Genomic DNA, 24797 nt, shown 5'->3' on the forward strand with positions numbered 1-24797 from the left:
GTTGGAGGAAGAAGATTGAGAAGAGTATAACATGGAAGTTGCCTGTGCGTTACACAAGCAGGTGAGAGAATGAGAGATGTGATGCTCGACCCTGGAGTGGCCATGTAAGCTAGTATCAATGCGGTTAGACTCAAGCAGGTCGTGACATCGCCGTCTGCAACACTGCAAGCACAAGACCGTTGACATCCAAACCTATTCACCTTCTCAAACTAAGCTCCGGGCTCTAGATGTGTATCCTGGAGAATTCACTAGCACCTGAGATCGCGTTTTAGCAGCTATAAGCTTTGGACGTGAAACTCATATTACTCAGCTCCACTCAGTGCACCACGGTACCTTCATCTTAGAGACACTTGAGCGCAGCGCGTGACAGTGCTCGCTTACTATATGAGAGCAAGCACACTCATTTTCACTATCTCTTCGCGAACGTCTGCCTTTGCATTTACCAAGCACATGTCAGCAAGCAAACGCCTGAAGCTATCCAACATGGCACCATCAAAGCTATCCAGTGGTTCAGCCATCATCCGTTTCTACGACCCAGACATCCAGGCTAAAGATGCTCTTGGTCGTACACAAGAGCAGATATTGGCTTGGGACGATAACCACCTTGAGAACAGCCACAACTACATCCAGATGCTCTTCCCGCTTCCCGAGGGCTCGCCATTCAACTACGAGGCGCCTGTCATTGATCTCGATACCATGAAGGCGTTCCGTTCGAATGGCGAGCTCAGGAAGCGTTTGCGCAGGAGCTTTGAGCGTATTCTCACCTTCTATGGCTTCACTACATCGGTTCACCCTGAGGTTGCGAGCGAGGACCAAAAGGATGCAGACAGGGTGGGGAGACAAGAGGATACAACCACCGAGACGACATCGAAAAATGCCACAGCCACAGTCGGATCAGCCAACGAAGATAGCCAGACTGCTCAAGCCTCGCCAGCTGAAGGCGCTCCTGCACACGACACAACGACCTCAACAACACCTACAGAAACACCATCAGTCGAAGCCTCAGCCCCTTCAGAAGTCTCCTCATTCAGCTACCACGTAGTTCGCGGCCCCAACTGGCGTAAAGCTTCTCGCAACTGGTGCGGCCGTTTCAACCACAACCACCTGCGGATCACGCGCATTCTGCGCTGTCTCCGCGTGCTTGGTCTGCAGGCCGAGTGCGACGCCTTCTTCGCTGCGCTCAAGCGCGTGTACAACGACTCAGCTGTTTCGATCGGTGCCCGCACAATGGAGTTCTGGACCCGTGCTGTGCAGCGCCCTCTGTACATTGCACCTGATGACGACGAGATCGAGTGGCTCAAGACGTGGGAAGCGGGGCAGCAGAAAGAGCAGATGTAGTGCGGGTGTATCTGTAGACGGGAGTAGGATAAGGAATGGGAGGGAAGGTATCGTTACAAAAAAGAATGGCTCGAAGGCGTCCAGTGGGGAACTAGTGATCGTGTCTGGACAGTGGCCGTCATAGAGCGATGCAAGTTTCGTAGAACCTTTTACTCGACACTGAAGCAAAGAAAACAATCATTCGCCCGGATGGCAAAACTATGGCCCAATCATCCTGCATTTCCATGTGATATATACACACCAACACTCTTTCCCTTCTCATCACCATTCCCCTTTCTAAAACTCAGAGATAGTATCACCCCTCCTCTTGCCGCGCATGTCCCACTTGCCCTGCTCCATATTAGCCCGAATCCTCTTCCCCACAGCCATCGGGCCACTCACCTCAGTCATGTAGCCAAAGTATCCCAGCGTCGCGGGAACAACGATGACGTATGCGATGTTGATAAGTGCGGTGCGCTTTGTCCAGCGGAAGTACTTGTGACGGTTCACAGTCATGTCTAGCAGTCCGTTAGCGCTGCTGTGTTGCTCCTTCGCTGCTGGCTCCTCCACGGCTCCCCTCGACATTTCAATGCCCCTTTCTCATGTCCAGGCTACGTTGAAGGTGTCGGAAGGAGTGCGGAGTGACGCGGGCGTGCGGCGGACGTACTGTTCCATTTTATGATCGCGGGATCCTTGTGAAGGGCTGTTCTTGCTGTTAGCCATTGCTCGCCATTGCGTGGTGGGTACGCGGTGTTTGGAAAGGGGACTGCTTGCCTTCGTGTCCGCCTGCCATTTTGAAGGTTGTGGGGGGTGCAGGGCGCGGCTTGCGGATTGTGACGGGGGTGTGGTGGGCGCGGGTGTTGGTGAGGTGAAGCTGTGATGTCGGCGCGGAGGTGCTGGGCTTGGCATGTCAGCCTTGCGGTTGTGGATGGAGCTGTGGGTATGCAGACCGCAACCGAACTAACTACAACATCATCACTCGGTTTGGACTCTAGTGGCGGGATGAGCTCATGATCGCAGGATCAGTATAATGCCCGTCTTTGCTGTAGCTGCACTGCTGTTTCGCTCTTATGTCAATGTCCCGTTGGTGACTTTGCCCATCGTAGCAGACGTCAGGTTTGTAAAACTGCATGGCGGTCGCATCAATATATCTCCATAAAGCAATTCTATGGGACCCGCGACACCAACATGCTGTTGAACGGTGCCCTTTCGCGTCAGGTGCTCGTTTTGAGGTGCAGGCCGGAGTTTGCGAGAGCCGCGGTACAGTGAGTTGTTCCTCCGCGACGTCGCCGACGAGACCGGCCCTTCTTGCTCTAAGGATCGATAAATAAATTGACACGACGCCTCAGCGTGCATCAACGCTTCCAACACCAGCCTCGAAATAACTTCTATTGAACCGGCTCTCTCTCAGTGTTGCACGGTAATTATGTCGAACCAACAAGGCGCAAAGATCACAGTCTATTGGTAGGTTGCACGTGAAACTCGCCATACTTCACAACCACCGGTTGCATCCAGGGGTTCTGCCAACCACAATACCCAAGTACGAGCTAATTGAATGGACCAGGCTCGAGAAGTCTCGCGCCCAGCGAGTCATCTGGCTCCTCGAAGAGCTCAAGCTTGAATATGACATCCAGGTTTTCAAGCGCGACAAAGACGGCCGCGCAGGCCCAGAACTGAAGAAATTCCACCCTCTCGGACGCTCGCCCATAATTGGAATCACGCCTGCCGGGTCTGAGAAAGAGGTAGACAGGACCACTTCTACCGTTCCTCCTTACCTGCTAACTCGCGCAGATCATCGTCACGGAAAGCGAAGCAATCCTCGACTACGTCTGCGACCACTTCGGCCCGCAGCTAGTCCCGCGCCGCTACCCCGAAGGCCAGGAGGGCGTTCTGGGCGCAGAGACCGAGTCGTGGATGCGGCACAAGTTCCTGATGGGGTACGCCGAAGGTTCATTCCTGACCCCGCTGCTGGTCAGCCTGATCACAGCGGGCATCAGAAGCGCCCCAGTGCCCTTCTTCCTGCGTCCCATCACCAACGGCATTGCCAACAAAGTCGACAGCTCGTACACCAACCCGGAGATGACGAACCACCTCGACTTTTTGGAAGGCTACTTGAAGTCCAGCCCGAGCCAGGGCGAGTTCTTCTGCTCCGATAGCCTGACGGCGGCGGATATCATGCTGCATTTTGCGCTCGAGGGCGCCGTCAAGAGGAAGGCGCTTAGTGAGCAGAGCTACCCCACGCTGTACAAATACGTCAGGAGGCTGCAGGAGACGGCCAGCTACAAGGCTGCGGGCAACAGTGTGGAGAAGGCGAGTGGGGAGAAGTATGTTCCCTTCTCTGAGGCTTGAGGGATGCTGTTCTTCTGAGGCGTTCAAGAGGCTCGTTTACAGGAAATGGACATGGATATGAATGTACCTGTCGTGCCCGCGATCAGATGTGAATATCTGCAGGTCTGCATTACTTAAACTCGGTGCAAGCGCGACAATAACTTGTATTCGTCTCACCATAATCTATGCGTATAATAACATCTGGTCTGTTCTAATTGGTCAGATGTCAGTCCCCATGGTGTCTGTTGTAATACCAACACCGCTCTACCGATTGGCGCTCTTATTACCCAGGACCGTTCTACAACACGAAGACCCCAACTGCTACCAACACCAGTCAAGCTCAAAACATGGGAGCGTCCAAATCTTTGGCATGATCTGCGCAGTCGTTTTGTGTAAAGTTAGAAGAGATTGTAGGCATCTTGTCCAATTTTGGTTTTACAAAGACCAGACAGGCGCGCCTTGACTGCCTTCGGAAATCTGGGGTCCGCGTACCGGAGATGGGCGACATTACCAGTAAAGACTTAGCATCGAACTGTATCCGCATGCCTATAATTGATTTCATCGCGCATGCATGCTGTGTCATTAAGAGCTCCGTCTATTGTGCAGCTAATCTCATCAAACCGTACTGTTACAAGTGCCCCTTCTGGGTCGCTGAACGTACAAGTAGCTAAACGGCAAACAAAACGCAAACACATGAACAGAAAATGGGAATAATATCCATGCCAGCCATATGCAAAAAAGAAAGACTTTTTCCGTGCACTACAAAGTCTCCCTTTCGAGGCCCAATGTCGTGGCTGTCCTGGTATCAACGCTCCACCACCTCTTCTCGCTCGACCACTTAGTTGGTCTTGGAGATCTCGACTCCTCCGGTAGCACCAAGCACCTTCTTGATGTCGCCTTGAGAAAACTGTTAGCGCTGCTGGTTGTGCGAAGAGTGTTGTTGTTGTTGAAGACTTACCGTAGATGGCGAACTGACCAGCGGTCAGGGTACCGACCATGAAGAGACGGGCACCGATACCGCTGTAAGAGCCACGGAGGCCGAGCTCCTTGGCAATCTTGATCAGACGGCTGGTGGTGCCCTCACCGGGCTCGCCCTTGGTCTTGTTGATCTTGGACAGCATGGTGTCAGCGGGCTGGGAGATGATGGCGGCGGCGAAACCGGCGATGAGACCGGAGGCCAGGTTGTAGACGGTCTGCATGCCGTCGGAGGTCTTGGTCTTGTCGACAAAGGTGTAGATGGCCTCGTTGACCTTCTCGAAGACGACGAACTTGGCGCAGGTGTAGGGGATCCTTTTCACGTGTCAGCTGGAGGAGGTGGACAGAGGTTGTGGGCACGTACTGCTTGAACAGGATGGGACCAAAGCCAGAGTAGAAAGCACCGACACCCTCAGTGCTGAGGATCTTGCTGAAGCCACCGATCAGACCGTTGGCGAACTTGGGGTCGGAAACGAGACGGATACGGGTGGCCTCGAGAGGGCAGAGAGCAATGTCAGCGATGAACTCGGCGCAGGCGGCGGAGGCAAGGTAGACGCCAGTGCGGTTGTTGGAGGCAGCCTCGTAGCCAATGGTGTTGATGGCCTGCTGCTTGAAGAACTCGTATCCTCCGAACTTGAAGGCACCCTGGAGGAAGTAACCGGCGGCGGTGGGACCGAAGCCAGTCCAGACGGCGCCAGCACCCTCGTTGGCGATGACCTTGCGGAAGCCACCGATCAGGCCGCTGTTGTAGGTGACGGGGTCAAGCTGGATGCGGGTCTTGACGCTGCGAAGCTGTTAGCGGTCTGGTGCCCTTTCGTGTGATGGGGGCACGGCTGTCGCGCCGGCCGAGAAAACGGAGCAGCAGCCATTGGCGCGCATCAACGCCATGCAGTGCTAGGGAAAACGTACACATCGACGGGGGTAAGGGCACCGTGAGTGACGGAGCAGCAGACGGCACCGGCGAAAGCGAAGCGCGCGTACAGCGCAGCGCCCGTAGGGGCAGTCGGGTCGCTGTGGGCAGCGATCTGGGCCTTGGCGGCGTCGATCTTGCTGGAGCCGGTGGCAGTGGGGGGAGGAGCGGTGGACATGGTGGCGTGCGATGGAACAGACGACAAAGGGTGGAGTGGAGAGAGGGTTGGTGTTGGAGTTGAAGGTCAGGATTTTCTGGATAGGAACGATGAAGCCGCCGGCCGTGCTTGGCATTGCGACTCTCCGTTCAATCCCGAACTCCTACCTGCCGGCACCCTATCACGTCACTTCACATTAGGGCGTGCGCGCTCAACAAACAACAAACATCCTTCATCGCCCAACCTGATAGACTGCCTCTGCCCGCCCGTTGCCCGGCTTTGACGCTGTTCAATTCCTCCGTACCATCTACTGACCTCGCCCATCATGGAGACACCCACCACCACACACCAGCAGCACTCCGCGTCGACGACGCCGACTGTAGCAGATGCACCTACACAAACAACCACATGCCACGGACCTTCGGTACGCTCGTGGTGCAAAAATGTCTGATACTACGGCGCCAGCCAATCTGAGAGCGCTCACGCTTTCATCCAGCTGTTCTGCACTACCAAAGACTGAAACAAAGTCTGAGTGAAATCGCTCATTTGAATAGTCAGGGTCTCTACGAATCTTTAGCCTTTTGCGCGCCTCTAATCATCAGCAAAATACTCTCTCGGCGTGGCCCGTACTTCTCAGCAAGCTCCACTTCTGCATCGCCGTCTGTGCTGAGCGATGCTGCTGGGTTGAGCAAGCGCGAGAGCCCGTCGTACTCACGATACTGGTGCATCGCTGCATCTAGCAGTACCTCAAGATGATTCCCAACCGTATCCATTCGAGTGAGCATCTTGGCGGCCTCTTCTCGTGCGTGGAGAATGTCGGCCAGACTCCCAGTCAGGTAGGTCTTGAGATCAGATCCATTCGGTTCCACTGGCATCGATGTGGACTCATCTTCAAAAGAGAAGCCAGCCTCCAATATCCGGGGCAGTCGGCTGGCACTCATATCAGCCAGGGCTTTTGCATTGCTCTGAGTAGCCTGGATATGTTCATCCAGTTCAGGCACCTGCTGTTGAAGAGCCTGCTGCAGCTTGCTGATCTCCTGGTCGCATGCTGTTTTCTGTTCTCGCCAGCATATCATCTTTGACAGTTTGTCGGGAGCCGCCCATTCCTGCGCTGTCTGCAGTGCTGTCAACTCCTGCCTCTCCTTCAGTTTCACATGCATCAGGTCTCTGCGAGCGTTCTTGACCTTGTCTGTCAGCCTCTTGGCTGCAGTCTCGCGCATCTTCTCCCTAAACGCCTGCGTCTTTGCCTCTGAGCGCTCGACTTCCGCCATGTCTAGCTCCAATCGTGCTATGCTCATCAACAGGACGTCGGGGTGGTCGTGGTTCTTGAAGCTTGCAATCTCCGGTCTCAGAGCTGTCAGGGAATGCAAGAGCTCTGCCGAAGCATCATCAGAGGCCTGCTTCTCATCCAGGTTATAACTCAAATGTTCCAAGAGCTTGGATCGTTTCTCGCTGGCAATCTTCAGCATCACTCTTGCGCTTTTCTCTTCTTCCAGACTCCCAAGCATACGTTCGTCCCAAGCCAGAAGAACCTTCTTCATTTCATCATATGTTTCTGCACCGTGGCCTGGAGGGCTGCTCGCACGCAGAGGAGCAAGGAGGTCGTCGAAGATTTGATCTCGTGGCCCATGCCCATCGCGAATTCGTTGAAGAACTCCTTCATCCATGGGAACATGTTCGCCAGTCAGGTCATGGCGAGAGCTGCCCTTTTCCGTTGTGCTGGACAACTTCCTTTCATCGCGTCCTTTTAACCAGTTGCTGTCACCTTTTAGAGTCTGCTCATGCTCGCACAGCTGATCGAGCCAAGCTTTGCAGCAAAGTAGATTTTCTGTAGACGCACACTTTGGTATCCTGCGTTCGTGGTTCTCAGATTGCGAGTTTCTGACATTGGGCGAGTCACCATGGTCAGTGTCTTGATCAACATCATCATCAGCATCGGAGTCTACTAGATATTTCTGGATGAGCGATCTGCTTATTTTTTGAGTACGCCTCTTGAACGTGTTGTGTCTGGGCATGACCACTTTTTGATGTATATGTTGTACTGCAAGAATGTGGGGGCCAAGGTCTACTGATCCCTAACCCCGCATGACCAAAGACATCGTACCGACATGTCACAATGCAGGAAATTCCAGTGCAACTGAACACATGGAAGGAGCGTCAAAACAAGAGTGTAGAAACAGTGACTGCGTGCAGCTTCACGGCAAACTGCGATACGCAGATCATCCACTGAACGCTCCGGAGTGCGTATCTCAGCACGCTTGTTGGGTTACGATCACCGTTGATTGTCAGATATCCACATCCATGCAGCCAATCCATCGCAACGGTTTGCGATCAGGCTATTCGGCTAGGGTTGCCTGTCCAACATGGATTGGTGCTTGCCATTCAACCTCGTCGTACGAGTCTGAATCTGCGCAGCCGCTGCAGTGGATCACTATGTGCCTGCGCGGTTTGATGGGAGAGTGAGGCTTCTGAGTGCTCGACTCTGTTTACGGCTTGTCGTCCGCGACTACCCTGCCGTTATCGCGCTCATGTTGCAGCGAAGCTCGGACGTTCTAGCTTTCGATTCTTGCTTCAACAACATTGCCTGCTGGCCTTTGGTCGTGTTTTTTACAGGAGATTCAAATGATCAAAACAGTTTGTAGTTGCAAAGCTACTGTGGGTCCTGCGTCTAGAGAGCGCCCACGCTTTTACTAGGGTTCGAGCTGTGGGTGTCCTGCTAGCTTGCGGCCAAAGAATCGAGCCTTTTTAGTGTTGTGTATCTATCACATTTCATCACCCACCGTGTCCTTCGATGTTGCACAATGTGTTTCATTGCACAACAGAATAGCTGCGCCAAGCTTCCCGCAGACGTCAGTTACACTGACGTCGAGAAATTCGTTGTGGTTACGTCGTCACATGAGCTTGGAAGCTATGGAGATACTTCTGCCATTCAGGGTTGTAGGTATCAGGGCTACACTCCATTTGAAATGGAATGCACGTTGAAGATCTGAAATCAGCTTGTCACCGTCATCGCTTCTAGAATGCCTGGATCACCAGCAACAGGAACTGACGAGGTCTTGGTTCCTGTGTCTATTCTTGATCGCTACCCATCCATTCCATAATTTGCGAGGGAATTCCTATCTCGAGTCAAGAAATCTCCGTTTAAGATGGTTGCCCCGGAACTCCGGTTGTCAGACGAAGAGATTGTCCAATGTTTGGGCTTTGAGCTTAGTCAAAAGTACAAACCAGCAACGGATCTGATGGAATTACGACATCTTACAGCAAACTTCTTACTCTTCCCTTGGAGGGTACCTGGTGTTTCCTTTGCGTATATTGATGATGAAGATCGGTGGGTGCGCAACCACAGATTGCTAGGCGACCGCGCCGGTCTGTACATTTCCCCTGACGGTATCATGACTAACGACGTGTCCATGCAGTTACCTTTCCTCATCAGGCGTAACGGCCACGTTCTCAGGTCCGACGGCATGAAGATAGAAAAGGCTGGCCACGATGTTTTGGCTAACGATTGGTTAGTTGATGAAAATGGAGACGCAGGAGGTGAATCTAATTGGAGGCGAATCTAATTGGAGGCTTGTTGATACCGAAGAAAATGCGGAACATTTTCAGGTAGCCATGCTTTGCACGCCTCCAGACGGAGACGACAAAGATGCAGAGGATGATGAGAACGAGCAGAATAATAGCGTTCTGCCAATACAACCACATCCCTCTAGTGACGATGCTAGATTGGGCAGTAAAGTTAGAATGGCGACTTTAATTGTGTGTTTATAGAAGATTTAAATATCTAAAATAGCCTGTACTCTTCTTAGCACTTTGTGAAATGCAACAACTCTACAAAGCTACTGTCGGTCCTAGCATGGAGAGAGCGCACACGCTTTTGCTGGAGTTCGAGGTGTGGATTGTCGGCCTTGGATCCTTCGTCAAATGGAGCCGAACCATTAGCCAGGCGAATCACGACTATCCTTGCAACTAGACCGACTCGCTGCACGGCACCACAGCGGCGTCGTTTACACATGCTATGCGGAGTAACCGCGTCTGCATCGAATTGGGTAGAACGTTCCCCCGATAGCACACCGTATCCTGACCCGGTGATCGCGATCCAGACTCGCACTTGTCTCGTGCACCAACAGGGCCTGGTCAAATTTAACGCCCGAGCGCCCGCTTTCTTAAGTTTGCACCAGGCATTCTTCTACCAACCACCAACCACGCCTCCTTTCTTGCCCTGCTTTTGCGTCCCGAGCAGCTTCTTTGCTACTCTTCATGTCTCTAATCCAGCATGTCACGCAACAAGAGGGAGCCGACCGAGAAGAGGCGCTTGCCGATTTGTTTCTATCGCCGATAGACCGGCTGAACAGCCGAGAGCAGGCTTCGGAACGTCGGCGGCTCTCGCTCTCAAGTCAACACTCCAACTCGGGCTTCCTGCACGCAGGCAAGTCTATAAAACGCGTCATCAGCTACGATACGCTCCACAGGCCCGAGGAACCCGTTGCTGGCGATGTGGACGGCGGCGTAACACAGTATCATGTATCGACCTTCAAGCGTGCTGGTAAGCATTCCCGTCCGGACCCTGTCACGCGACCTCTTTGCTAAGATCTACACAGCACAGGTTTTCACCGTTGTCCTCGCCTGCTGGTTCGCCAGCGGTATAGTCTTTGGTTTTGCAGCGCTCAAGCCGATTCTGATCAAGGAAGGCGTCTACAGAGATCTCTGCACTCAGGAAGAGCTAGCTGAGGATGTCGAGGTCTGCTACGAACAGGATCTGCACCTCAACTTTTTCTTTTCACTTGCCTCTACCACCGCCAATGTCTCTGCACTTGTTGTTGGAACCATGCTGGACCGCTATGGGCCTAGACTCTGCTATCTCGTCGGCTCGGCTTGCCTTGCTGCTGGTAGCATCATAATGAGCCTCGCCTTTCAGATTGAGGAATTCGATGGCTTCATAATCGGAAACTTTTTCCTTGCGCTCGGAGGCACATTTGTCTTCTTGCCATCTTTCCAGATTGCTAATGCGTTCCCCAAGTATGGTGGCAGCATCGTGGCGCTTGTTACTGGTGCATTTGATGCCTCTGCAGCTGTCTTCCTCTTTTACAGGCTCGCCTATGACGGCACTGATGGGGCTTTCAAACCGCAGACCTTCTTTCTTGTCTACCTCATCGTTCCCGTAGCGATTGTCCTCGCCCAGCTTGTTTTCTTGCCCACTGAAAATTACAAGACCGCTCCTCAGCTGGAGATGAAGATTCAGCGTGCTGAGGAGAGCACCAGGGATGTGCATACTTCGGACGAGGATCTCCCTGATGACGAAGTCTGGAGACGCAGGAAGAACCGCAGTGCTCGACGTCGTCAACGGTTGAGCAAGCTAGACAAGCTTGTTGGCGACGAAGTGGCACGAAAGAAGCGAGAAGAGAAGGTCGAGCACCGTCTTGAGGCTTCGGGAGTATGGGGTGCCTTGCACAACAAGACTGCCGTAGAGCAGATGCTCACACCCTGGTTCATACTCCTGACCCTTCTTACTGTCGTGCAGATGGTGCGCATGAACTACTTCATCGCATCCATTCGAGAGCAGTACGCCTACATGCTCGGATCCATCGACCTAGCTACCCGTGTCAACGAGTTTTTCGACTGGGCACTGCCTTTAGGAGGAGTCCTGAGTACACCCTTCCTGGGCATGCTCCTCGACAACGTCAGCACGCCCGGCGTCCTGCTCATCATCGTCATTATTGCCACTGCGATTGGTATCGTTGGCTCGGTTGCCACGCTGTGGGCTGGATACATCAACGTCATTCTCTTCGTCTTCATGCGTCCTCTCTACTACTCCGCAATGTCCGACTACGCCACCAAAGTATTTGGCTTCGCGACTTTCGGTCGTGTATACGGAACCATCATTTGCTTCTCCGGCTTGATCAACCTGTCTCAAACTGGCATCGATGCACTTACTAAGCGTACCTTCAACGGCAACCCAGTGCCCGTAAATGCTTTCCTGGCCGGCTTCACCTTCATCATCGGCACGTCGCTTGTAGTGTACATCACGGTGCAGGTCTACCGGGTGCGCAAGAAGCTCGACGAGGAGGATGCCATGACTGTAACGAATACTGATGTGGGGAGCATCATGGAGAGCCTTCTGGAAGAGGACGAGCCGAGAGACTACGGCAGTATTGCCCCCAGCCGCCCCTCGAGGGAATACGTCTAATCACAACAAACCCAGGACGCCCGCCGTCGCAAAAGGACTTTTGGATATATACCCACCGCCCATTGTTTATCTGCATTTATCACGTTTCAGCGATGGAGTCGGAAGAAGTTGTATGCTCTGTTCTGTTCTGTTCTGTTCTGTTCTGTTTTACATCTACATCTGCGTTTGTCCACCATTTACGGCACAGCCGGACCTCCTATTTTGAAAAAGCGCTTGTCATCCCCCTTGTTGTCATTTCAGGCGTTGCACTGCATCATTGTCCGGTTCAGCGTTTGCTTGAAACGCTATCATTCAAACCCTAATGTGCGAGCCATTTACCCCATCCCGTTCCATCGTTCCAGCACTGTCAAGCGTACCGTATGTATTTTAGCATAGCCATGTTAGCGATATCTAGCAATGAAGAAACGTCCATGTTTTAATATCCAAGTCTCAGGATGAGCAGTGGGAAGTGAGCGTAGATGTGGAAGTGCATATCTACTAGCTGTAGTCAAGAACTCGTGGATTTCAACTACTCTGTTACCTGATCGGTGGACCTCCAATACGTAATGCTACTGGGCAGCAAATTCTCGCAACTCCTAAAACACAGCTATACTCTCCCAGCGTCCATATCGAACAAACCACCAACACGAATCCCAACCCCAAACCCAAACCCAAACATCCAGCCTGTCCAAGGAAGAAGCGGCTGGGGTAGGGTAGGTGGGTGGTAGCCAATCTGCGGCGGCTTCAACGCCATCTTCAACGTCCACTTGGACTGGAGCTTGAGTTTGAAATCGAGTCTCTGAGTCTCTGAGTTTGAGTTTGTGCTTGTGCTTGAGCTTGAACTTAAGCTTATACTTATATAGTATATAGGAATACGCAGATTCTTAGTTTAGCGCTTACATTATTTGTCTTCCTTTAGATACAGAATAGAGTAGACAGAAGTAGATATAAAGAGTAAGTTTGTTAACTAGATATATTTATACATGCACGAAGCTAATACAGATTATTAGAGGGGGATTAGTTTGCTTTAGTTTGCTTTAGTTTGTTAGTTTGCTTGTCTCTAGTAGTATAGTGTAGTGTAGTGTAGTATGTACTTATACTTAAGCTTAAGCTTGTACTTATATAGTATATAGGAATACGCAGATTCTTAGTTTAGCGCTTATGTTATTTATCTTCCCTTAGATACAGAACAGAGTAGACAGGAGTAGATATAAAGAGTAAGTTTATTAACTAGATATATTTATACATGCACGAAGCTGACGCGGATCTTGGGGGGGTTTGCTTTGGTTTGTTGGTTACTGTATCGCAACGGTGCCTGCATCTCCACCACAACTCGCTCAGTCAGCGCAGCAAGAAGCAAGGATGCGTGCGCGCTATGCACTACGCATTGCTCAAGAAAGCTCTCGCGGCATTCCTCGCGCGCTGCTGCGTCATGGCGTCGATTTTGACGCCGCAGAGCACCACGTGCCGAGCCGGTTCAGAGTTGCCCTGGACGTCGCTTGGCTCGACGCGCACGCGCCATTGCGCGCGTCGAATGATCCATTCTGCTGCTTCCCTGTCGCCGTTGTTGTCGGCGTGGTGGCCCCAGATCCATGCTTCCCCGCGCTTGAAGCCGAGATTCCCGGTTGCGTCGCGAGCGCATTCCACGGCTGCCCCGTCGACGAGCAGCGCACAGTCGTCGTCGATTCGTACCCGCACTGTACTCGCGCTGATACCGGAGTTGGCGGGCGTGATGGGCTGCCCTGAGACGCCGGAGCCGGTCTGCGTGTGCATCAGGCCCAGGGGCTGGGCCGAGGGGAGGCCCATTTTGCTGGCGATGACGCTGAAGAGCGAGGTGATGCGGCGCAGGGTGTCGGCGTGGAACGAGACGTGGGCGTACAGGGCTAGTGGGGTGGTGGAGGAAGCAGCCCGGGGGAGGACGAGCGTGGTCGATTCGGTTGAGGAGGTTTCCAGGATGAGGATGTGGTTCGATGTGGTGTCGTCGGTGTATGGTCGTGCGTAGGAAACGCTTCCAGATTTTGGAGTGGTGTCGGTGTCTGCATGGGGTGTATCTGGTATGAAGGATACACCTGACTGTCGTATGTCTTCCAGTTTTATCAGCATCTCCGACTGCTGTCTTTTCAAGTTGTAGGATATCTCGTGCGGCACGAGACGCTGCTCCAGCCCCTTCAGGTGAAAGTAGCGCGCATCCTTCAACAGCTGGCTCCGATGCACTTCTCCGCTGATCTCCACCTCATAGCCTTGTAGCATCTTCAACAGCTCGCTGAAGGTCGCGCCGCTTTTGTTCGGCACGCTAGGCGGGCTGATGGACGGTGGGCGCAGCAGCGCGGCGCGGTCGAGCCCTGGAAATACTTCCGAGGGCGTGCTGAACCATTGGGCAAAGCCAAGAGAGAAGTAGTTGGGGCTGTCGCCGGGGGCGGAGAAGGTGGAGCGCGGGATGCGGAAAGGGGTGCCGCCAATGGATACAAAGATGTCGCTCTTGAAGAGCTGCTTGGTCAGACGGGGAACTGGGGGTGGTTAGCTGGCGGGACAGAAAGGAATTAGGAGAGGGCGTACGGGAATAGAACTGGGCGTCTGCAAAGAGCTTCACAAAGTGTTCGCCGTCGCGGGGGGCTATGTGGTAGCCCTGCAGATGCAGCGCAATGTCTCGGAACGTGTCGGGGTCGCGATCAATGTACAGAGTCCTCACGTCGTTTGAGCGACCGCCGTTGCTGTGCAACTGCTCGCTGAAAAAGTGCGAGAAGTACGAGGGTGCTCTTGAAGCGTCAGCTCGAGTCTTTGCGCAGTTCCATGGATGCCATCTACCTACCATCTGAGCACAGCGACGCGCCAGAGAGTCTGAACAGAGCCGAGCCGATTTGGATGGGAAACACGCGCCCAGCCGGCAACATGTCGCTACTGCCAGCCGACTCGACAACCCTTCTTGGTTGCGAAACGTCAGTCTCTCTGCCCTGCGGCCCCGTGCCCTTCGTCGCGCCTTTGTGCTCCTGTGCTTCTCCATTGCCCTCCGTCCTTGACTGCTTGGCTGGGTCGGCGGCAGTTTGCGTGGCGTGGATGGGGACCGCTGGCGACGGCAGAGCATCGGCGGGGGCGGCAGGTACGGGGGAGCTTTGTGACGCTGTAGATGACGTCTGCGACACAGCTCGGCGTTTGGAAGGCTTCTGGCGCTCGTTGGTAAGCTGCTGGGCGGTGGACAGCTCCGTGTCTGGCTTGCGCTTCATGGCCGGAGACGGGGTCACTGGCAGGGGAATGCTGAAGTCGTCGGCGGGGGTCTGGCGATCTGCGGCCTCTTGCAGGAGCGCGCCCGGTGGTTCGTGCTGGGTGGTGAAGTCAGGGAAGCCCGGCGATTGCGTCCAGTCCCAGGTCAACTGCGCTGAAGGGTCGAAGCTGTGATAGCCAGGACCCTGGTCGAGAGCAACGTGTTGCGGCGGCTGCGGGCTACAGGGTGGGAAGATCAAAGGCCTGTCTTGTGAGAATGCCTGGTCTGGGGTCGCATAGCCGCCTCGAGCATATGCGTTGCCCTCGGGCGCATCGTAGCGGCCGTACGCTCGAGGTACAAAGTCGCCACACGATGCGTCCGGTGGAGCTGGCATAAGAGCCAATCGCTCAAACAATCTTACCGCGGTCGCGGTCTCAAGCGGCGGGTAGCCCGAGCACCGAGCACCGAGCACCGACACGAGCTCCACAGAGGAAAGAGAAGCTTGGGAATCGCTGATGGATAGCTGACTAAGGTCAAAGCTGCCGGGAGCTACCGAATGCGGTATGGTGTAGAATTGGCTCGAGGATTCTCAGCGCACGTAGCTGATGGCCATGTCGTGGACCGGTTGGCTGTCAAGCAGGCAGATGGACAGGCATTCGCTATATACTTGGCTCCTGTGCGCTTCCCCACCACAGCTTCCCGGCACCACACTCGTCTCGGACGTAGCGACCGCGTGACTGCATACGATGCAGGGAGACGGAACGGATTCGCCAGGGCTGATGCTGACACACTTGCGGTGCTTACAAAGGCAAAGCGTTGCGACTTGGACTACCTACCTTGCTGAACAGCGTCTGCTGACGTGAGACTGTTCGTCGTCATGGCACACGAATCTTCTTCTTGTGGTTGCGTTGCATGCCGGCCGTCCCAACACACCGTCGCCGCGCGAGAAACGTTCACTCGGACCAACGTTCCGCACCAAAAGGCGTCGTGTCTACCTGATCCTCTAGCTAAAACATTGCCAAACGAATTCAGACAATGCTGTCGAGGCAAGTCAAGAGTCGCTACATCGACTGTGCAAATAGGTCGCGACTCAGTCGCTGCTTCTGAACCCTAGACCTCTGGTCTTCTTGGTCCCAGGCCTCCAGCCCACCACCCAGAGTCAACCCAGAACCGATTCTCCGCCGCTGCTACTTCCACACTCCTTACCAGCTTCCTCCGATCCACATGTAGATCCGCGTGTCCGTTTGTCAGCTCACCGGGAGTGCTGAGACCTGATTTGGCCGCTCTGGACAAAGGGCTTGTGCCTGTGGATTCGCTCTTTTCGTCGCATGTTGGACTCGCTGATCTCGGCGTTGAACTTGCGCGACTGAGCGTAGTCGGAGATGCTGGTGAGAAGGTGGGTGGGATGACACCCAAAATTCGTCCGGCAGCGAACACACACCCGCCGACCGCGTGACGAATCAGCGAGTCGCCCGTCAGGCTACCGGTGATGAACACGTTGTTCGCAACCTCGAGAGACGTTTCCGCTTTAGCCCGAAGTGTGCGACCGGAAATTTGTGTAGACGTGATATCCTCGAGATTTGTGGGCGAGAGAATCTCGGCTTGCAAGGCTGGAGAGAGAAAGCCGATAGTGCCACGGCGACCGACCACGTATTCAAGCCCACCGACCTCGCACGTGCGGCATTCGCCTGTTGCCAGGCGCAGGGTTACTGTTGCTGTACCTGTGGACGAGGACATGGAGACATCAGTCATCTCAGCATTGGGGAAGCCCTCGTACAAGGACCAATCGCGCTGGCTGAAGAAAGGATGGTTGACCGATTTGCGACGCGGGAGGGGCGTTCGCGAGGCGCGGCTCTTGGTCGACGCAATAGCGGCGAGCTTCATCTGACGGTATACGGTTGCGTATTCTGGGTAGGCTGAATGATGGCACCCACGCAATGGAGACGGCCGCTTGTCTGGAGCCCATTGGAAGACATGCAGGATTCTGCGGGTGGGTGGTGCTGAGAGGATGACGTCTGCGGCAGAGAATCCAGATCCGATTACGAGTAGTGGCGCGTCTCTCGAGTCCAGCTCGGCCATGGGCGCAAGCAGTGGGGGCGGCGGGATGTTGACTGTGAAGATACCAGAGGCGAGCACCAGGTGCTTGCAGCGTATGCCCAACGATCCGATGATGAAGCCGTCTGTGGTGCGGTAGACTCGGTCTACCTTGGTGCCCGTGAAGATTGAATCTGAGATGCCCACAGCGTCTGGATAGCTTCGCAGGTAGTCGGCAAATTCGGTCCGAGAAGGACGCACAAAGTCGCATTCATCCTCCTTCTCCACCCTGCGCAGATGATCGGCGTAGGAGTAGCCTGGAAGCGAGAGCTGTTCGGCGTAGCTCAGGGCGCCAATGTCCGCGCTCGCAGAGACCGGGTTGTCTGCCCATTGTCCGCCAACGTGCTCTGTGTCTCCAATGGCAAGGTGCGAGATGGCCTTGTCAGGCTCGTGGCGCCATTCCACGCATGACTTCGGGTTGATCTCGGTGTCCGCATTCGGCCGGACGAGGGTGTCGAGGAGCGTGTTGACGGGCAGTGCCTGTGTCGAGTAGCGCAGCGAAGAGAGGAAATGCGCGTACAGGTCGGGCGTTAGATGCAGCAGGCTTCGTTCCTTGGAGAGCTTTGCATCGAGAATGCCGTCATAGTGAGCACCGATGTAGTAGGGAATATGGCCGTGCAGGATGTAGGATAGGATGAGGGCGGAGGGGCCGTTGCCTTTGATGAATCAGCGACCGGCCTTTTTCAAAACGTGCCCGAGCGGACAGTCTCCTACCGATGATCACCGTGTCGACGCATTGCGGGAGCGAGCGAGCCATGGACGGTTACCGCAGGCAGTAGAGGCCATGAGGGAGTTTTCAGGTCTCGACGGCGGGCGGACGCGTAGCATGCAGCCGTGTATCTACCTAGTCAGAGACTCGTAGATGACGGATCTATTCTTCTTCGGCGCTAACACGCGCTCGCTCGATTCCGCCTCAGTCTAGTCACCTAGTGCGCTTGGGTTGCAATTTGCAAGGTTGGCTGAGGGCTCCCGGTCTCGATTGGCAACGTCGGCTCCCGACTTCGCTTTTCGCATTGGATGTGTCAGCCATGAGTAGCTGCCAAAGCGGGTGGGAGGTTTTGTCGCGGCTGACGCGTGTTGGCATGCAACGTGAATGGCTGGTGCTTCGTGGGGTGGACGAGGTCACAAGCTTGGTCGTGCAACCGGTGGGGTACGGCCAACTGCACAGTGCAAACGCAATGCGAACGTGTAATGAATTGCCAAAATCAAAGTCAAACATGGTATCTGTCTCCCCTACGCTCACACGTACACTCCTCATCTCTCGGACAAGGAAACCCAGAGGTCTGCAAGGGGAACTACGACTCAATGTACAGCACTGAAAACACGCTCGTAAGCCTCGAGCAGCCCGGGCCAGACACCCCCACATCACGTCCGCACTTGGGTCACCAGATTGGTAACCGTCCCAATCGACAACCATCACCCTAGTACCGATACGTGACTGTGTTGCGCTCTGCAATGGGCGAAACCTCGTGTTGCCGTTGCTGAGTCGCACTTTGGTCTGGGGTACGCGGACGCTGACCTGCCTCGTCCTCCTGGATGGGAGACCCTGCGCCGTGCATAGTCAGATGGTTCGCGGAGCTCTCCTGTCGCTGCATGTACGACGGCGTTGACTGAAAGCCAGGATGGTACGAGTCTGGCGGTCCTCCGTAGCCATTCGCTCGTGGATGGGTAGGTGGCGTGTAGGTTGATGTGTACTGGTCAGCAAATGGATTCTCTTCTTGCTGCTGGGGGACAGAGCTGTCTCGTTGCCGGTTAGGCGCGGCTTGGAGAGATGTAGGAAGGTGGTTGTCGTCGTGGTTCTGAACGGCGGGCGCTTGGACCGGTAGTGCACCGTAGGGAGCTGCGTTTGGGAGCGCATCATATGGGTCTCTCGGTAGGGAATCCATAGGTGACGGCGCCTGCACGTTGCTGCGCTGGGGCATCGCTGGAGGCTCGTACGAGTCTGTGGGAACCCCGGATGGGGCACTGTTGATGGGAGGTAGTGTTGGCGGTGTCTGCTGTGCTGGGGGTGATGGTGAGGCTCCTACGAGGCGGCGAGCCTGGAGCACAGCACGCTGGTGCTTCGAGGCCGCCAGGGAGAGCTGCTCGTTTGTCTCGATCAGCGTAAGCATCGTGTCGTCGTCGGGCGCTGGGTTGTCGCAGGCAATGTAGCCCTGCACACTGCGCTGGGCTGATGTACATCTTTCCGCAAACTCCTTGACCAGCTCGTTGCCAATCAGCTCGTTTGGCGGTGTCGACTGCACGAGTTGAAGGAGCAGCTTGGCCGAAGTGCGCGCTTCTTCAATGCGCCCTGCAAGCTCGACGGGCGCAGGCAGCCCGCGTGGCTGCGATCGGCCCCCTCCCGAGCTGAAACCGCCTGTGAACTGCTGGCCAGCAGTCCACTGTGGCGCATTGAGTCTGCGACCCCCAAACTGCTTGGCTGCATTCTCCATGAGGCCCTTCTCTTTCCTCCACATGGCGAAGAGGGTATTCAGGTTGGTGTCGAACGCCTTTTCTCGCTCCAGGGACTCCAACGTCTCCTTGAGGATCTGCGCAACGCTGGGGTCGTGTCCATTTCGCAGCAAGTGCTTCACGGTGTCGGCGAACTGCTTGTCGAGGTTCTTGGTGAAGGAGGGGCCCGGGTTGTCGGCCAGGATGCGAATGAGCATGATGGCGTTGTACTGGACGTGGGGGGTCTTGTAGTTCTCCTTGGAGAGGAACTTGCGGATCTGCGAGGCAGACGCGGCGGCAGCAGAAGGACTCGACTCGGCGGCTTCGACAATGGTTGGGAGGTGCAGAACTTCCTCGCCCTGGAGGCTGTCAGTGCACCATCACGGGGTGTGCGCAGTGGACATACCGAGTTGGCGGCGCCAGACTCGCAGAACAGCCTCTGTCTCGGTATCAGCTCAGTCGACCGAGGCGCAACATGGCGCGACTCACCACTCCGCGAGCGGCGTTTGCGTCCGGCGTGTCCGCATGGCTGTCTACCGGAACATGCTGGGCTGCGAGCGCCCGGTCAGTACGGCGTGGCGCACGAGTGCAACTCGGTGGACTCACAAGACCTCTTGCGCATCAAGCTGCCCAGCCCTAGGCGCTTCTTGAGGGCCATCGCGGCGGGCCGTGTACTGTCTAGCGGGGTGCTCGACACTACGATGTCTGTTGGTAAGAACAACAAACAGATGCCAGCACAGTGATATTGGCTGCTGGCTTGTGAGGAGCTCGGATGCCTCGCGCGCGAGCGTGACAGGCAAGAGCAGGAGCAGGAGCAGGAGCAAGAGCAAGAGCAAGAGCAAGAGCAAGAGCAAGAGCAAGAGCAAGAGCAAGAGCAAGAGCAAGAGCAAGAGCAAGAGCAAGGAGATTTGATTTCGTGAGACTCAAAGCATAGGGCGGTTAGGCGGCCAACGACTCAGCGGCGCTCCTATGCTTATGCCTTGCACGGACTCGTCTACAGAGCTGCTGCGCCTCCAGCCAAGCATTGCGAGCGCCGGCAAAGACGTCAACCGCCGCGTACTGCGTGTGGCAGCCATCCTTTTCAGCAGCGTCCTCTACGCGGCTGTCTTGTCACGAGGGCTTTTGGTGTTGGCCCAGGACTGCGCGTCTCCCCAAACCGGCCCCACGGCCAAGAGACGCGGGAGGATCATTACGACTGTGTCCAGGATGGGCCAGGTCGACAACGATCCGGTCCATCTTGCCTTTGAGGTGCAAGGCTATCCCTCAACTTGTACGCCTGCACATGGATGCACCCGCCGGTGTGACGCAGGGTCCTTTTAGTCGCCAAAAGCAAAGTGGAGTTCGACATGTCAATGCATGACATACGCTGCGTGCAGGTGATGCTGCCGGCAATACCTTTCGTGACAGGCAGCTAGGCACGTGTTCAGTGTCAAGTCAGTACGACAAGAGGCGGCCGACAAGAACATCATGGCACACTTGGCGAGTCACTGGCAAGGACATGTCAAAATCCGGTACGCAGCATAACGTGAGAACGCCTGAAGCAGTCCATGCATCAAAACTTTCGTTCAGCCTCGAACGCAAGCCTCAGGCCTTGGCTTGGATAGCTTCCAAGAGACCTGACATCAGGAGAAAGCATCACATCAGATACACCAAGAAAGTCATCTACGACTCCTGCCGCGCACGAGGTCTTGCATCTCCATGTGTGATGCGTCAACGATGGTGCCTCGAAATGCTGGGCGACTTGCTTTTGTATGCAGCCTAGCTTCTCGGCGCAGCAGATCGTTGATCATCCCCACAGCCACAGCTACGCTTGCCTTGTCAGACGTCACTTCATGTGTCTGCCACCAAGTGTGACGGGCTGAACAGGTTGCAGCAAATATGGGCTTAATAGCATGGCGCCCCTCAGCGCGCCTTCGTCTCGTGCAAAACATCCACCCTCTGACCTTGCCTCTTCTTAGGCACCCGTCACCTTCGCCCACCTCACACTACCTGTGAACCATTATCAGCTCCCTTCAACATGGCACATGAACCAGTCAAAGCCATGGCAGGCCAAGCCACGCAGCGCTTTCAAGAGAGTAAAGAAGACCGCGTCACCCGGGCCGCTGGACACTTCTCCGAATTCGAAGCCGACATGCCTAAACTCGCAAACCGTTTCCAGTTCTCTCTCAAGGACAACCTCTCCTCCTATCTTGGGCGCAACAACCCATTCTACTCCGAAGCCAACGATGACACCGACTACGTCTGGCTTCTCGACAACACGGCCTACCAGAACCGCCTGGGCAGATGGAAAGCGGAATTCGTCGCCGCCTACTTTGTCAGACACAGCGGCAAAGACCTGTCTGAAGTCGTGGCTTGGGTCAGCGAGAAGATCGGCCTGGCAGACGATGAAGAAGCTAAGAAGACGATCGCACTGAGACTGGAGCCGTTCCTGGACGCCATTCTACCTGCACACGCTGTCAACATTGAGCTTCAGGGTGTGAAAGTCAGACTTGGGCCTAGCGGGCGAGACGGTATCAGTGCAGACGAACTCGCTATTCCTGGCTCAGGTTACAAGGATGGTGAAACAATCACATCGAAAGCAGTCGGCGCGACCGCAACGCCCGTCAAGACCACATTTGCGAAAACCAAAGGATGGGCAGTACTCAGCGACATCGATGACACAATCAAGAAAACTCTGACCTCGTCACCTGTCGGTATCTTGAAGACCACCTTCGCAGAAGAACCAGAGCCCATCAAGGGCATGCCTGAGCTCTATAAACACATCGTTCAAAAGCTCGACAATCCCCCTTTCTGGTACCTTTCGGCTTCGCCTTACAACCTCTACCCCTTCCTCCGCCAGTTTCGCGAGACCTACTACCCGTCAGGAACCATGCTATTGCGTGACGCTTCCTGGATGAACTTGGCTGGATTCTTAGCCAACCTTACCCAAGGTACGGAGGCCTACAAAGTCGACCGGATAGAAAAGGTCCACGAATGGTTTCCCAAACGCAGATTCATCCTGATCGGCGACTCTACGCAATCAGATCCTGAAGCTTATGGCGAGATGTACCGCAAGTTCTCCAAATGGATAGGTGCCATTTACATTCGCAAGGTCACAGGTGTCGCGGAGATGGATGAGGGAAAGAAGAACAACCCTGAGCGCTTCGAGGAGGCTTTCAAGGGTGTCCCAAAGGAGGTGTGGTACGTCTTCGAAGACCCTAACGAGCTGTACGCCAAGGTAGACGCCCTGGTGGCTCAGCATATGCCAGAACAGTAGGCAATCTTTTGTATAGGTTGCACGATTTGTGTTTTTTTTGGGCGTCTTTACTGCCTGATACCGGTACTGCATTGCTTTTCTTTTTTTTTTTAAAGACGATTAGCTGGCACATATTGCTCGAGATTCCCCTAATGATAGCATCAGACAGTGTTTACTCTTACCCTCAGGATAGCGTGTTTGTTTCTTGCCCTCTCCAAACTGTTTTTGTCTTCATTTCTTCGTGAGCTTGGGAGTCTGGTGGTGATGGTGATGACGCAAGCTACCCGCGATTGCACAGTGAAGCACCAAGCTTACATTCACCTCACAACAGCCCAGTAGCTGGACTTGCGCACAGTCGACATCAATAATCGCACGCTCAGCCATACAGCAATACAATCTCGCTGCGCCGAACGCTTTGTAATGGCCATGGCAAAACACCCGTACGATGATCCTGATCCGGTACCCATATACCTCCTTCTCATTCTGGCCATCTTACTCTGTGCATATTTCGGCTGGGTGGGCTCAGTTGCTGTACGCCTCTACTTCTACAAAGGCGCTCTTGGGCCAGAGCCAGAAAGGTTCGTCATCCTTCCAGTATATCTGCGCGATCGCAGTCCACAGCGCGGCCACCACCGGCGTGTGACCGCCTTTCCCATCCCCACGACCCCCAAAAGCCCAGCACGAGAGCTTGCGCGGCTCTCGAGAGTGCCTCGTATAGATTCTGCGGATGTAGATGCGAACGAGCTGCCTGATTCCGAAATTCACGCCTTCTTTGCAGAACAACAACGCATCTCGCGACTCCCGGCTTTCGTACAGGATGACTGCGGTGACGGATCTGATTTCCCCAACATCCCGTTCGCGGTCAGGCCTGTAGATGGGAATCAAAACACACTGGCGCCGTTGGGTATCTCTAGGAGACCCTCGACGAGCTACAAGGCGCTGGGCCTGGAGAAGCTCGAGCAAAACGAGTGGCTTGCTGTCGATGACACATACAAGGACCTCCATGCAGCACGCGACTACCTCCTCGCTAAGAAGAATGCGGAGTGCATACAAGTGAAGCACGATGGCGAGGCGGCGTGTGAAGAGCTGCTAGAAGATGTGGTGAAGTTCCTCGTCTCAAAGTACCCCGACGACTTCAGCATCCAGACGATAAATCGACGAAGGCACATCCGGAACGAGATCACCAGGGAAGAATGGTCGCTCGTCCGTCCGTTCGACTGCCACCCACTAGAAGTGTGCGCGAGGCTGGCTGCGGAGGACTTCAACATTCTGCTCAAGGGCGAGTTCACGCAACAGCACTATCTGTACGTCAGCCTCCCTATTTCCCATCGACATACTAATCCCCCTCCTGGCAAGCAAGCGCAACCCTCTTCCCAGCTGGCTGGCACATGCGCAGCCTAATCGGCAAACCACTCTCACACATGCAAGAGCAGGACCTACACCAATGGAACGGTACATCATCCCCACCACCACACATGGCTATCCCAATCCTAACTTCAGCTTCAAGACTCACAGCCACTAACTACCCCGACACAGACATCCCTTCCATCCTCGCCCACATCACCAGCACCAGCACCAGCACCAGCACCCCGCTATCCCGCACCACACTCTACATCCAAACCCACCCCGACACGCGGCCCCTCTCACACACCCTCTTCACCCAAGCGCCCCAAGATCTGTTCCCCGGAAACCTCTCCACGCTGCTACCCCAGCACATCCTCGTGCGGCGCGAGCAGCACATCTTCCGCCGCCTGCGCTCGGGAGCGGTGGTTTTCTCAACCCGCACCCGCGTGCAGAAATTGACGGATTTGAACGTCGTGGAGCGCCGGGCGTTGGTGAAAGAGGTGCGTGGTTGGGAGGGTGAGATTGCGGTCAGGAAGGGGGTTGAGCTGTGGCAGCGGATCGTGCTGGGGTGGTGTGAGGGGAAGAAAGCGGGTATTTAGATTTGGGGGGGGGGGGGGCTCTGAGGTGGATCTGTATGCAGTGGGG

At 54.9% G+C, this 24797-nt stretch overlaps 12 protein-coding genes across 14 annotated transcripts, besides 8 other annotated features; 6 read left to right on the forward strand and 6 right to left on the reverse strand.

Moving 5' to 3' along the window:
- Positions 1 to 384: 384 nt before the first annotated feature.
- On the forward strand, positions 385 to 1338 carry EKO05_0006954 (uncharacterized protein; the record flags this gene model as incomplete). The annotated part of the gene is made up of 1 exon (XM_038946262.2): positions 385 to 1338. The coding sequence occupies one exon, from the start codon at positions 385 to 387 to the stop codon at positions 1336 to 1338; it is 954 nt and encodes a 317-aa protein (XP_038797482.2).
- A 276-nt stretch (positions 1339 to 1614) lies between these two features.
- On the reverse strand, positions 1615 to 2110 carry EKO05_0006955 (uncharacterized protein; the record flags this gene model as incomplete). The annotated part of the gene is made up of 4 exons (XM_059636920.1): positions 1615 to 1668; positions 1720 to 1835; positions 1985 to 2020; positions 2092 to 2110. 4 exons carry the CDS (start codon positions 2108 to 2110, stop codon positions 1615 to 1617), a joined length of 225 nt encoding a protein of 74 aa, XP_059492903.1.
- A 633-nt stretch (positions 2111 to 2743) lies between these two features.
- EKO05_0006956 (Glutathione transferase) lies at positions 2744 to 3666 on the forward strand (the record flags this gene model as incomplete). Its single annotated transcript, XM_038940914.1, has 3 exons — positions 2744 to 2781; positions 2882 to 3059; positions 3109 to 3666. The coding sequence occupies 3 exons, from the start codon at positions 2744 to 2746 to the stop codon at positions 3664 to 3666; spliced, it is 774 nt and encodes a 257-aa protein (XP_038797484.1).
- Positions 3667 to 4483: 817 nt separating this feature from the next.
- EKO05_0006957 (mitochondrial phosphate carrier protein) lies at positions 4484 to 5708 on the reverse strand (the record flags this gene model as incomplete). Its single annotated transcript, XM_038940644.1, has 4 exons — positions 4484 to 4542; positions 4604 to 4935; positions 4985 to 5404; positions 5530 to 5708. The coding sequence occupies 4 exons, from the start codon at positions 5706 to 5708 to the stop codon at positions 4484 to 4486; spliced, it is 990 nt and encodes a 329-aa protein (XP_038797485.1).
- A 31-nt stretch (positions 5709 to 5739) lies between these two features.
- Positions 5740 to 5773: a tandem repeat.
- Positions 5774 to 6250: 477 nt separating this feature from the next.
- EKO05_0006958 (uncharacterized protein) lies at positions 6251 to 7702 on the reverse strand (the record flags this gene model as incomplete). The annotated part of the gene is made up of 1 exon (XM_038946263.1): positions 6251 to 7702. One exon carries the CDS (start codon positions 7700 to 7702, stop codon positions 6251 to 6253), a length of 1452 nt encoding a protein of 483 aa, XP_038797486.1.
- A 1131-nt stretch (positions 7703 to 8833) lies between these two features.
- Positions 8834 to 9250, forward strand: EKO05_0006959 (uncharacterized protein; the record flags this gene model as incomplete). 2 transcript variants are annotated; one of them, XM_059636922.1, is made up of 3 exons in its annotated part: positions 8834 to 9015; positions 9104 to 9141; positions 9201 to 9250. In XM_059636922.1, the coding sequence occupies 3 exons, from the start codon at positions 8834 to 8836 to the stop codon at positions 9248 to 9250; spliced, it is 270 nt and encodes an 89-aa protein (XP_059492905.1). The 2 variants fall into 2 exon arrangements, with proteins under 2 accessions (XP_059492905.1, XP_059492904.1); XM_059636921.1 differs by having other exon boundaries at positions 8834 to 9250.
- Positions 9251 to 9944: 694 nt separating this feature from the next.
- EKO05_0006960 (uncharacterized protein) lies at positions 9945 to 11871 on the forward strand (the record flags this gene model as incomplete). Its single annotated transcript, XM_038940816.1, has 2 exons — positions 9945 to 10230; positions 10286 to 11871. 2 exons carry the CDS (start codon positions 9945 to 9947, stop codon positions 11869 to 11871), a joined length of 1872 nt encoding a protein of 623 aa, XP_038797487.1.
- Positions 11872 to 11987: 116 nt separating this feature from the next.
- Positions 11988 to 12018: a tandem repeat.
- A 598-nt stretch (positions 12019 to 12616) lies between these two features.
- Positions 12617 to 12701: a tandem repeat.
- A 166-nt stretch (positions 12702 to 12867) lies between these two features.
- Positions 12868 to 12906: a tandem repeat.
- A 35-nt stretch (positions 12907 to 12941) lies between these two features.
- Positions 12942 to 12973: a tandem repeat.
- A 257-nt stretch (positions 12974 to 13230) lies between these two features.
- Positions 13231 to 15443, reverse strand: EKO05_0006961 (uncharacterized protein; the record flags this gene model as incomplete). Of its 2 annotated transcripts, XM_059636923.1 has the most annotated exons (3): positions 13231 to 14357; positions 14407 to 14604; positions 14660 to 15443. In XM_059636923.1, the coding sequence occupies 3 exons, from the start codon at positions 15441 to 15443 to the stop codon at positions 13231 to 13233; spliced, it is 2109 nt and encodes a 702-aa protein (XP_059492906.1). The 2 variants fall into 2 exon arrangements, with proteins under 2 accessions (XP_059492906.1, XP_059492907.1); XM_059636924.1 differs by having other exon boundaries at positions 13231 to 14606.
- A 53-nt stretch (positions 15444 to 15496) lies between these two features.
- Positions 15497 to 15534: a tandem repeat.
- A 625-nt stretch (positions 15535 to 16159) lies between these two features.
- On the reverse strand, positions 16160 to 17900 carry EKO05_0006962 (uncharacterized protein; the record flags this gene model as incomplete). Its single annotated transcript, XM_038940750.1, has 2 exons — positions 16160 to 17799; positions 17858 to 17900. 2 exons carry the CDS (start codon positions 17898 to 17900, stop codon positions 16160 to 16162), a joined length of 1683 nt encoding a protein of 560 aa, XP_038797489.1.
- Positions 17901 to 18564: 664 nt separating this feature from the next.
- Positions 18565 to 20231, reverse strand: EKO05_0006963 (uncharacterized protein; the record flags this gene model as incomplete). Its single annotated transcript, XM_038940831.1, has 4 exons — positions 18565 to 19932; positions 19980 to 20012; positions 20063 to 20124; positions 20180 to 20231. The coding sequence occupies 4 exons, from the start codon at positions 20229 to 20231 to the stop codon at positions 18565 to 18567; spliced, it is 1515 nt and encodes a 504-aa protein (XP_038797490.1).
- A 138-nt stretch (positions 20232 to 20369) lies between these two features.
- Positions 20370 to 20476: a tandem repeat.
- Positions 20477 to 21590: 1114 nt separating this feature from the next.
- On the forward strand, positions 21591 to 22829 carry EKO05_0006964 (uncharacterized protein; the record flags this gene model as incomplete). Its single annotated transcript, XM_038946264.1, has 1 exon — positions 21591 to 22829. One exon carries the CDS (start codon positions 21591 to 21593, stop codon positions 22827 to 22829), a length of 1239 nt encoding a protein of 412 aa, XP_038797491.1.
- Positions 22830 to 23228: 399 nt separating this feature from the next.
- EKO05_0006965 (uncharacterized protein) lies at positions 23229 to 24751 on the forward strand (the record flags this gene model as incomplete). Its single annotated transcript, XM_059636925.1, has 3 exons — positions 23229 to 24112; positions 24169 to 24260; positions 24345 to 24751. The coding sequence occupies 3 exons, from the start codon at positions 23229 to 23231 to the stop codon at positions 24749 to 24751; spliced, it is 1383 nt and encodes a 460-aa protein (XP_059492908.1).
- Positions 24370 to 24397: a tandem repeat.
- Positions 24752 to 24797: the final 46 nt, after the last annotated feature.

This window comes from Ascochyta rabiei, chromosome 11, assembly GCF_004011695.2.
Source record: "Ascochyta rabiei chromosome 11, complete sequence".
NCBI lineage: Eukaryota > Fungi > Ascomycota > Dothideomycetes > Pleosporales > Didymellaceae > Ascochyta > Ascochyta rabiei.